The sequence below is a fragment of the Panthera pardus genome, unplaced genomic scaffold, assembly GCF_024362965.1.
Source record: "Panthera pardus isolate Hobbes unplaced genomic scaffold, ASM2436296v1 HiC_scaffold_25, whole genome shotgun sequence".
Classification (NCBI taxonomy): Eukaryota; Metazoa; Chordata; class Mammalia; order Carnivora; family Felidae; genus Panthera; species Panthera pardus.
This window is the reverse complement of record NW_026526821.1, coordinates 81,595,527-81,607,760: the sequence shown is the minus strand read 5'-3', so window position 1 is coordinate 81,607,760 and position 12,234 is coordinate 81,595,527. Positions and strand designations below refer to the sequence as shown.

At 36.5% G+C, this 12,234-nt stretch overlaps 1 protein-coding gene across 4 annotated transcripts in view; it reads right to left on the bottom strand.

Moving 5' to 3' along the window:
* Positions 1-12,234, bottom strand: part of AFTPH (aftiphilin) — a 66,829-nt gene that overhangs the window by 35,226 nt on the left and 19,369 nt on the right. For all 4 annotated transcript variants that reach the window (XR_002076639.2, XM_019436747.2, XM_019436909.2 and 1 more), the window contains exon 2: positions 3,186-5,143. Coding sequence is in view for 3 of the 4 variants with exons in the window: in XM_019436747.2 (XP_019292292.2) it covers positions 3,186-5,111 (1,926 nt within the window). In the remaining variant the exon portion in view is untranslated. The remainder of the gene's footprint in view (positions 1-3,185; positions 5,144-12,234) is intronic.

Genomic DNA, 12,234 nt, shown 5'->3' with positions numbered 1-12,234 from the left:
CAGTAGCATAATCAAGTAGATGGCTAATAAGAAACAATTACTCATAATTTCCTTTTCTATAGCTACTTAATATAGAAATTATCAATTACCTAAATTCTCAAATAACATCCACAGCAATATTTTAAAAATTTTACCAAAACCTCAGAGTTAAATGTTGTACTTATAATATTACCTCCTTTACCATACATCTAAGAGAAAGTAATCTTGGCTATTTCAATCAACTTTCCTTTCTGGAACATTAACAGGTTAAAAAAAAAACTGTTAGAACAATATATGAGATGGTCTTTTGGAAAAAAAGGACTGCTTTGAAAGTAAGGAGGACTTTTTTTTTTTTTTTTTTAATCATCATTTTGTTTTGTTTTGAATTTTAGCCCAGAAAGCAAATAATAGTTTGGACCTCTTTCCAATTTGTACAACAGAGATACCACTACTTGTTTTCCTCTACGATGTGTAAGAATGTTAACAAGAAAATGAAACATACTGAGCTCTGGGTTCTCAGAAAAAAATAGTCACTGAAAGGGAAGAATAATTCTCAGTAAATAGTCATGCATGACTTTACATCAAGGCTTCAATCCTCTGAGGCGACCAGATCCACATTTGAGAATTAGTTTGACTAAGAACATTTTATAAGTTTGAAAGATTTCTTCTTGGTTGACTTTTCCCTAAGTAGCAAATTATTACAATAAAGCTGTAACAACTGATGGTCTCTTGACTCAAGGAAGATATATTTTATCAGAATATGAAGATATCCTTTTGGTAGCCCAAAAAAAGGAAAGTATTAAAAAATAGAGACCTAGACAATGTCACAGTGAAAAGAAGAAATCTGAAATGACAACTACACCATTCGTCTCATTTCTCAAAACCAAGAATTGTTCCCCATGTTTCTTTAATTGAATTAACCGAGCTATGAATCCTAAAAGACTCACAACATTCTGTCAAAGCAGAATTTGGACAAAACCACTTGAAGGCACTCTGTTTAAGGCAGAATTGTTGCATCCATGTTAAGACTGAACAGGAATAAATCATTTTAAGTTTAACCACTAAAACCCTAATGTTCACTGTCATTAATATGTGAAGATTTCTGTGCTGTCCCCAACACTTAACAAGTAGGAGAAACATTTTAAGAAAAATATCAGTAAATCTAATCCTCTCCTAGGGGGCTTAATGTACTTTTCCCAGCAGATTCTGCAAAAGGAAGAAACTGCGGGCCACAAGCCTGGATCACAACAGCAGGATAAGAATAAAAATCATTTCCAACTCAGTCACTTACTCAGCATGCCTTACCCATTTCCTTACCTCAACTTCCTTCTAAAACTTATCTTTTAGCCCCTTTCAACAATTTCTTCTTTCCAAAATCCATCTCCAAGTTCTGCTCATTTTCCAAACCCATTCAGCAAAAATAAAAGTCTGAGGACCAAGCCAAACAAATCTCAGGAAGTCTTAATGTATCTTGCCACATCCACATGGTTTTTGCTCTATTTTCACAAAATAGAATCATACTATAGAATTCTTATTTTTCAGTGGATTTTTTCACTCACTTTAAAATTTATTGTCATTTTATCTTCACAGAAGTCCAATGAAGTAGGTATGATCTTTTTATAAACAACTGAACTCAGAAGTAACTTGTCCAAAATCATAAAGCTTATATGAGGCCGAGTCAAGATTCAAACTCAGATCTGTAAGATTATATAAAGCTCATATACTTTACTACCTCTTATGTCCAGTTGTCAAATTACAAATAACTTCAATCAACTTGTGTAACAAAAAGGTCCTTTTTGAACTGGTCATACTTTAAAATTCATTATCTGATGATGTTAAAAGTTCTAAGGCTATAAATTAAAGATCATTCAATACCAGTGTCACCTTACAGTAAGATGAAACTCAACAGGGAAAGGATTAGGTCAAAATCAACAGTCTTGGCTTTGCATTATATAATTAGTTCACTCCTTGCAAGCTTCTACTTCCATAATAAATTAATCAACAGGAAAAATATACATTAGCCAAACCATATACAAACCAAATTAGCAAATTAAGCTATTCAGACACTCAAAGTCAAATGAAAAGTAATTAGCTATGCACACCACCTGGTAATACCATAACAGTATTTTCACGTATCAAAGCAATGATGTATAACCATTTCAACTGACACTCAGACTTTGGAAATATTTCCAATTGAAAATGGTTTGCTTGGCAAAAGATAACTGGAAGAGTTTGGGGAATTTTATTCTCAGTATCTCTAAAAGAAGCTGGTAGGACAAGTGTTCCCTGAAACAGTTGTCAATATAAAGCAGTGATTTTCTGGGGAGTTTTCTTTCCGATACCTCCGGGATTGAGGAAAGGTTAGGTTTAGCACAGGGTACAACTCAGGACCGGGGAATAACCTGGATATTAAGCTGCGTCTCTAGGGGCTACTTTAGGTCAAGATAAATCTCAGTGAATCTTCTCTGAAGGAGTCTGGAACAGAAAAGGATAAAGTACAGGCCCTGGCGGGTAAAAATATTCTCCCTGACACACTTATTCCCCAATAAGTGTAAACGTAAATGTACATTTGCAAGAAATTATAAACAACTAAATACAGTTCTAGTCTTCTCGTACCCTCATCCCAGGTCTTTAGTGGCTGTCAAATTATGAAGTCCAAATCTGCTTTGCTCAAATTCTTTTTCTATCCTTCAGTTCCCTATAGCCTTCAGCTCAGGTTGAGGTTTCAAATTCTGCTTGCTCTCTGCCACACTCAAAACTGTACTTCAATTTCCTAGGTCTTTGATGGACAAAATTAAGAGACATTATTTTCTGAAAGTTAAAAAAACATCTACTAAATCTGAGTTTAACTTTCTTCTAAAATCACTGTAAAGGTAGAAACTGAAGGATTCACTGGACTAGTTAGCTAATTAATGAATTTTTACGTAAGTGATATTTATGTTAATCAAAAAACCAAGCTGCTGAGTTTCTGTAAATATTAAACTCATTGAAATAAAGAAAAACCTCACCAAACATTACTTATTGTAGGACTGTCCATTTAAAGTTTACCAAAGCGTTGTGAAAAATGTAATCCACAAATCAAGCAAGCATTATGTATCATAAGAGACTCCTTCAACAGGTACCCAATTTAAAAATACTTTTTGAAAAGCTGAATTGCCTCCACGGCAATTAGTATATTATACAAAATAGAGAAAACCAGTAAATACCTGAACTGAAGTGGCTGTTTCCTGTAAATGGCCACCAGCAACTGCTCCTTTGGAAGTTGCTAAAGGGACATTGTGCATTTTGGGGGTTCCTGGAGTATCAATCTTTTCATCTGTCCTATGTGACTGCCAGGCTTCCTTTCGATGGTGAGATTCAGCAGCCTGCTGGTCTCCAAAAGTAGCCCAAGAGCAACTATCTTTCTGTCCATCCTCAAAGGCATTCCAATCTACAACTTGGCTAGGCCCAGCTGAACTGAAGTCCGCAAAATCATCAGAGTCTTGAAAAGCACTGCGGTCCTCTCGAATATTTGGCACAGAATCAAAATCTCCAAATTCACCTTCTTGCTCAATTTCCAGTTTTGAAACAGTATCAGTGCCTGTCCCAGAAGACTTTCCCACCAACTTACATTCCTCTGATAAACTATCAGAAGTCTGTTTTAGGTCGGACTCAGTAAATAGAATTTCATCTTGGCAACAAACAGCATTTGTATCCCCAAATTCTCCAAAGTCATCACCTGGTTCACTAAAATGTGGAAAGTGCTCTGAGGACTCTTCGAAAGTGATATCGCTCATTGAATCTTGGGTACCAGTAACAAAAGGTGGAGTTGTGCCACTGGCTGTGCCGAAGTCACCAAAATCATCCTCGTTAGTATCATTGCAAGTCACAAAGTCATTACTACTGTCACCATTTTTTACACTTAAAGAATCATCCAGAACATTTTCTTCTGTAGGATCAATGCTGGGGCTTTGGGAATCGGTAAACTTTTTACTTTCTTCTTTGGAAGAACCAACTTCATCATCAGCATCAGAAGTTTTAATAGAATCCATGCATAGGTCAGCACACTTAGAAGTAAACAAATCAAGTTTTTCCTCAGTTTTACATTCTCTCATACTGGCTTCTGAATTATCAGCTGAGTCTGCCAAACTCCAAGGCTTTGATTGAACTGATTTTAAAAATTCATCCTGTTGCAATGTTGGAAGGCCTTGTTTTTCAGTACTGAAACCTCTGGTACTCATTATGCTTATTTCTGAAACACAAACCTGATCCTCTCCATCAATGTCTCCTTTATCGTCAAAGCTTCTACCCAAAGACAGTGCTTTTACAGAACTCAGTTCACTGACTCTATTAATTTTATTATTTTCCTGAATGGTTAATGCTTCTCTATCATTTAAAACTGCACATCCTGTATCTTCTAGTTGTATCCTTTCCTTTTTGGAAAATGTAGCAAAATCTGCAAATTCCTCAGCAGGACTAGGTGCACAGTCTAAGTTATAGTCAGTACTATGAGTGCTAAGAGGCTTTCGTCCTTTTGAATCGGCTTCAGTGTCCAGATCATCTGTTCCCTGAGGATTTACAGTTTCCAATACTGCAAACCCGTTTGTTAGAATCTCCAGACAAGGAGGCTTTTCACCATTGCAGCTCTCTAACTGCTTGTTTTGATGAACAACATTCATATCAGTTCTAAAATCTCCTGGAGAGAAACTTTCAGGTGTTCCAACATTCTGTCTCTGCTTCACTATAGTATTTAAATCTCCTGGACTTTCTATGCCATCAATGGAAGTATCTAAAGTTTTAGATGAAATTATTTCTTTGCTGGTGGTAGAAAGTAAAACGTCAGACTGTCCTTTCACAGGAGAAGAAAGTTCAGCAGTGATGTCTTTATCATTACCATTCTTAATGGATTTAAAGCTAGTAAGGCTATCTACATTTTCTGAGAAATCATGAATTGGCATAAAATGGTTTGAAGGTACAAACTCTTCCTTGGGACGAGTATAATCTGGTGTATCAAAGTCAACAAATCCTACACCAGAAGGGCTAACTTCTGAAAACCCACCAAATTCCCCAAATTCATCATCATCATCATCCTCGGCTCCATTGTCTAGTGGTGGTGGGGATGAAGAATACATTCGAATGATGTCTGGCTCCATTGTTCAATTGCTTTCAAATAATTAATTTACACCTGAAAAAACAAAACAACAGGGTTTTTTTTTTTTTTCTTGGAGGGGACAGATTACGTATACAACGTCTTTCAAAACTCTCTCAAAGCTATTTCAAACCAGTGAAAATTTACAGTGCTTTGTTTTGGACCTTTTAAATTCTTTTTCTCTTAGGTAAGATGACTTTACACAGCTATAACGGCAAAAAAATTTTCTCTTTTCTAGTGTAGGTTTCTAAGAACATTGGTGTTACATTACTGAATTTGGGGATTCCAGGAAATTTTGAATAAACACAAAAGTATATCTACAAAATTCTCTCGGAGCACTTGCTTATTCTCTTAAGCTTGCTTTGCTTTCTAGTCCACTGGAGATTCAGGGCCTGCCCTTATGGATTTGTGAGTTCTTTATAAATAAGACATGAAAATTTTCTTTAATAATTGCTATTCAGTTCAACGTTTATTTCTTACCCAAGTTAAATTTTAACAGACTTTATTTTTAGAGCAATTTTAGGTTCATTGAGATGGTAAGTGAATTCCTAGATCTTCCCCACCCCCATTCATCCACAGCCTCATTTATTACAGACATCCTCCAGCAGAGGAGTATATTTGTTACAACTGATGAACCTACATTGACATACATCGTTATTACCCAAAGTCCAAATTTATATTAGGGTTTGCTCTGTGTTGTACATTCTATGTGTTAGGACAAATGCATTAATTACAGTATCACAGAGTAATTTCAATGCTCCAAAAACCCTCAGTTCCATTATACATCCCTCTCTCCCCTGTGCCTGGCAACCACTGATCTTTTTACTGTCTCCACAGTTTTGCCTTTTTTGGGATGTCACAGAGTGGGAATCATACAGTACGTAGACATACGTGTCACACAATATGTAGCCTGTACATACTGTATGATTAGCTTCTTTCATTTAATAACATGCATCTAAGCTTCCTCCAGGTCTTTTCATGGTTGATGGCTCATTTCTTTTCAGCACTGAATAATATTCCATTGTCTGGATGTACTGCATTTTCATTTTGTTTTATAACTTTTCACTACTGAAGTCATTTAAGTTGCAAAAACAGTACAGAGCTCTCATGTATACTCCAACCAGTTTCCCACACTGATAATGCGGTAAATAACTGTAGTACCTGTTCAAACCAGAAAACTGACATCAGTACACTATTAACTCAGTTACACACTTTAGATTTGACCATTTTTCTGTGTGTGTGTAATTCTATGAAATTTTATCACATATGCAGATTAGATTCAAGTAACCAACACTACAATTAGGATAAGAACTGTTGCAAAAATAGTTCTGTAATATTCATCAATATAAAGAAACTCCCTTGAGGTGCCTGGGTGGCTCAGTCAGCTAACCATCTGACTCTTGATTTTAGCTCAGGTCCTATCTCGAGGTTTGTGGGTTTAAGCCCCATATGGGGCTCAGAGCTGACAGTGCAGAGCCTGCTTGGGATTCCCCCCCCCCCCGCCCCCAATCTCTCTGCCCCTCCTCCATGCTCTAATTCTCAAAATAAACTTAAAAAAAAAAAACAAAACCAAAAACCTCATTCGTGTTACCTCTCAATACACCCTCCCCTAAACCCTAACTCCTGTCAACCACTGATCTGTTCCCCATAATTTTGCTACTTCATAAGTACTTATTATGTAAATGGAATTACACAATATGTAATTCTTTGGAGGTGTTTTTTTTCCCCCCACTCAGCTTAATGCCCTTGAAATCCATCCATGTTGTTGCATGTCAAGAACTCATTCTTTTTTATTGCCAAGTTGTATTCCGTTATATAGCTGCACCACAGATTATTTGCCAGTTCATTCAATTTAGGACCCGTTGGTTGTTTCTTGTATTTTACAATTACAAATAAAGCTGCTATGAATATTTGTGTACAGACTGTTGTCTGACAAGTTTTTATTTCTCTAATATGAATTCCCAGGAGTGCAAATGCTTGGTCACATTAAGTTTACAAGAAACTGTAAAACTGTTTTCCAAAGTTAATTTTTATGGGACCAAATCAACTGTTCATTAGTAATTTTCATTAATTTGGTTTCATATAAGCTTGAGATTTAATATTTTTTTTTCTAATTTTACACGGTTTTCTTTGCATTTAGTTTTTAATACATCTAGAATTTTGGTATATGATCTAAAGCAAAGGTCTAATTTTTGTTTTCTAAATAGCCAAGCAATTATCCTAATCCCATTTATTGAATAATCTTTCCCATATCTATTAGTTTATATCTTCTTCACCTAACTTCTCTTTTAAATATTTATTTATTTAATCTCTACACCCAACATGGGGCTCAAACTCATGGATTCGAGATCAAGAGTCACATGCTTTTTGGACTGAACCAGCTAGGTGCCCCTCTCTATATATTTAACTCTTAAATGGAATCTATGTCTGAGTTACCCTGTTCCTCTATGCTAAATCGTCAAAAATGCCATAAGACAGATTTACATTAAAAGCAAAGGGAAAATTAACAACAAAAGTCCTAGAACAAAACGAGCCTATAAATTGATACTTTCAGTGAACTAAACTGAAGCCCAATGAATTGGTATTTTCTGCCACTCACGGTTGCCAAGTTAGATACGTGAATACTTTACCACAAAACTTCGTAAGCTCAAAAAACAGAACAACCACTTCCTTCTAATTCTCAAAATAAAGTTTCATAAAATCTTCCAACTTTAGGGAGAAGGTACCATACAAACCACTTAATTTAATTAGATATGAGGAAAATGAGGCCTACTGATGAGCAACTTTCTCAAAGGTCATACAGCTGGTTAGCAGAGAATGGTTTCAGAATTTTGAAAATGATCTTTGAGGTCAATGGTCACTGAGACTTATTTGAAAGAAAGTGAGCAAATCATAAAAGTAAAAGACTCCATTGTAACAGATCTATTTTAAACTGTCTTCCTCACAAAATCAGCATCATAAAGAAGGAAATGATGGCTTTACTTCCCGAGATACCTTCTTTTTTGCTCTTTAAATGAGAAAAGGAAAAAAAACAGTAAAAGATACATATAAGCCCTTAATTTTCTCCTTTGTCTAGAATCCCGATAACCCATTTCAATGCTTAAGTATACAGGCTTATTTGACCTCTAACAGTTTCTCTGTGATTATGAAGTTCCTATTATTCAAAAATACTCTGATTGTTAATGAGTGTGTGGAGAAAAGGACATTTGCACACACATACTGCAGGTGGGTGTGCAAATTGTTAGAAGGCTTATAGAAGGCAATATGGCTATACCACACAAACTTTCTTTTCCTTAAAAATAAAACAAAATGCTCCAAAAGGGATTATTTAAGCAAATTATGCTTTGTGCTTCCAATAACATACTATGTAGCCATTCGTATCATGATTCCTTTTTTTTTTTTTTTTTTTTTAATTTAAAAGCATTCACTTGGGGCGCCTGGGTGGCTCAGTCATTTAAGCGGCCGACTTCGGCTCAGGTCATGATCTCGCGGTCCGTGAGTTCAAGCCCTGCGTCGGGCTCTGTGCTGACCGCTCAGAGCCTGGAGCCTGTTTAAGATTCTGTGTCTCCCTCTCTCTCTGACCCTCCCCCGTTCATGCTCTGTCTCTGTCTCAAAAATAAATGTTAAGAAAAAAAAAATTAAAAATAAAAATAAAAGCATTCACAATGGTGGCAGCATGTCAAAAGGACACAAAAGGCAGCCTGAAGTGATTCTTACTGGTAAAATCAGTGATAAGCATCAAAATAACGACAGTAACAGATTATAATCCACTGAATAACCAACTATCAGTCCTCAAATATAAACATGTTAAGATACTGCAGTTTCAAAATAGCTCCCCACAACATACTCAATTATAAGAGAAAGCAGTGTAACTTTACAGCGGAGCTGACACTTCATCAAATGATCAAAGTGAACATCATTAGCAACGGGAATATCAAAATCCCACATCACCTGACAAGACACAATAAGAACACAGGATCACTTCTGGAATATTCCTGCCCAGAATATACAACCTGAACCGATTCATGAGATAACGTCAGACAAATTCAAACTGAGAGACAGGCTGCAAAACAGCTGGTCTGTAATCTTCAAAAGTATCACTATCATGAAACTTAAGGAAAAACTTAAGAACTGTTCCAGGTTGAAGACAACTAAAGAGACAAGTAAATTTAACACTTGATTTTTAACTAGCTTCCCTTTCTATACAGGTCATTATTGGGACCACTGTGAAACTTGAATAGTGTCCAAGGACTAGATAGCAGAAATGTATTGATGCTTATTTCTTGGTTTTGAGAGTGGTATTGTGCTTATGTAAGAGAATGTCCTTGGTTGTAGGAAACGCACACTAAAATACTTGGGAGAGATGGTACATCAGGTTGGCAACAGTCCCAAATTATTCCAGATAAAGACTTATTTGTACTGCACTTCCAACTTTTTATATGATTGTGATCACCAATCACCTCAAGATGAAAATGAAAAAAGTTAAAAGAATTCAAGATTTATGTTTGCATTTAAATATGTACACTGTATAATAAACGTGTTGCTTACATAGCATTTAAAAAATTGTGACAATACATAAAATTTACTATTAAATTTTTTAAATGGACTATTTTAACAATTTTTAAGTGTATATTTCAGTGACATTAAGTACATTCACATTGTTGTGCAACCATCACCACCACTCATCTTTACAACTCTATCTTCCAAAATATTAAAATGTTTCCTGTACTCATTAAACAATAGCTTCCCATTCTCCCTCCTCCCAGCTCCTGCGACCACCATTCTATTTTGTCTCCACGAATTTGGTCAGTCTAGGTATCTCATGTAAGTGAAATTGCACACTATTTGTCCTTTTGTGACTGGCTTATTGCACTTAGCATCAAGTCCTCAAGGTACCTGTTGTAGGGCCAGTGTCAGAAGTTCATCCTTTTAAAGGCTGAATATTATTCCACTGTATGCATCTACTATCATCTGTTGGTAGACACGTGGGTTGCTTCCACCTTCTGGCCACTGAATAATGCTGCTATGAACACAGCTGTACATCTTACTTTAATTTTTAATTTTGAAATAGACTAACAAAGTTGCAAACACAGTAGACACTTGCACACTCTTCACCTAGCCCCCCCAATGGTGAATCTTACATAGCTCCAGTATAGGAGAAAACTGAAAACTGACCCTGTTGGTCCATTACTATTAATTAGACTACGGACGTTATTCAGTCTTGACCATTAAAGAAACCAAAAACTTGCATCCACTTGTGTTTGTGTGTAATTCTGTTCAATTTTATCCCATGTATAGATCTGTGTAACTATCACAACTATCAAGATACAGAACTACTCCCTCTCCCCCCCACCCCCATCCCTGGCAACCACTGATCTGCTTTCTGTCTCCATGGTTTTGTCATTTCAAAAGTGTTACGTAAATGAAATTATACACTACATAACCTTTTGAAGTTGACTTTTTCCACTAAGTATAATGCCCTTAAGGTCTGTCCTGGTTACTGCGTGTATCAATAGGTCAGTTTTTGCTAGGTAGTATTCTATGGTACAGATATACCACTTTGTTCAACCACTCAACAACTGAATGCGATGAGTTATTTCCTATATTTTATTGTAAACAGTACACATAATACATTAGTAATATATATAACAGCATCTTTAAGTAGTATACATAATAAAGATGTTAACAACTTTTATGTACAGGTTTTGTTGTGAATAGAAGTTCTTATTCTCTGGGATAAATGCCCAAGAGTGTGATTACTAGGTTTTACGGTAAGTGCATGTTTAGTTTTGAAAAAGGCTGCCAAACTCTTTTTCGGAGTGCTGTACCACTTCACCTTCCCACAGTATTTTTTTTTTTTTTTTTTTAAAGAACCACCTGTGATGTTTCTTATTAGTAGAATCTGTTCACAGTTAACCTACTGCTCTTCCTAAAACTTTTCATTGTTTGAAAAATGAAACATTTGATTGGTTTAGGCCCATTTCAAACTCAGGTGTTAAGGAAATACCAAGATCTGAATAAGAGTTTGTAACCAAACAAACCAACATAGAAAATAGTTTTTCTTCCTGTCATAAAAGTACTCTCTCCTACATGCAACAGGCTGTCAGTCTCCCACACTATGAATATTTCCATATTTCTCAAAACCGTGTCACCTACTGATGGGAAGAACTTGGGCTGCATATTCCCCTTCAGTAGGTCTTGGTTCTGGCCCACCTCATCCTTCAAAAATCTAAAAGAATGCCACTCTCAAGTTTCAATCAAGAACGCCAACCAGCCAGTGTGGAGGAGGAGTGAAATTTTCCAAAAAAATTCTTCCATGTCCAGGCCAACTCAGTAAAATTTGTTAGTTGAAGTATTATTTGTTGTTAATTGAAGTATTATTTGTATGATGAATTAGCATATGAAGTTTGACTTAATTAAAAAGTGTGTCTATTTTGAGAGAGCACGCGCGCACACACATGCAAGCAGAAGGAGGGACAGAGAGAATCTCAAGCAGGCTCCATGCTATCAGCACAGAGTCTGATGCAGGGACTCTATCCCACAACCATGGGAACATGACCTGAGATGAAATCAAGAGTCGGACACTTAACCGCCTGAGCCACCCAGGCGCCCCCCCTTTTCTTTTACACAGAAAATACGGATTTTAGCTATTCCTAACAGGAAAAAGAAAAAGAGATAGATGAGCTACTTTATTTTTTTAATTTTTTTTTTTAATGTTTATTTTTGAGACAGAGAGAGACAGAGCATGAGCGGGGGAGGGTCAGAGACAGGGAGACACAGAATCCGAAACGGGCTCCAGGCTGTCAGCACAGAGCCCGACGCGGGGCTCGAACTCACGGACCGCGAGATCGTGACCTGAGCCGAAGTCGGACGCTTAGCCAACTGAGCCACCCAGGCGCCCCTAGATGAGCTACTTAAATACCGTGCCTGGCACACAGCAACCTTAATAAATGTTTCTTCATCCTTCTTAATAGACAACTTACTCCTTACTCCACACCACAAGGATTTCAAAACACTTGTCTAATTTCTTTATAATCCAAACAAGCATATTCACACGTGTGTGTATGTGTAGAAGGATGTGTTCAACTCCCCATTTTTATGCCTGCTTATTTCAAGACCTCTTACAG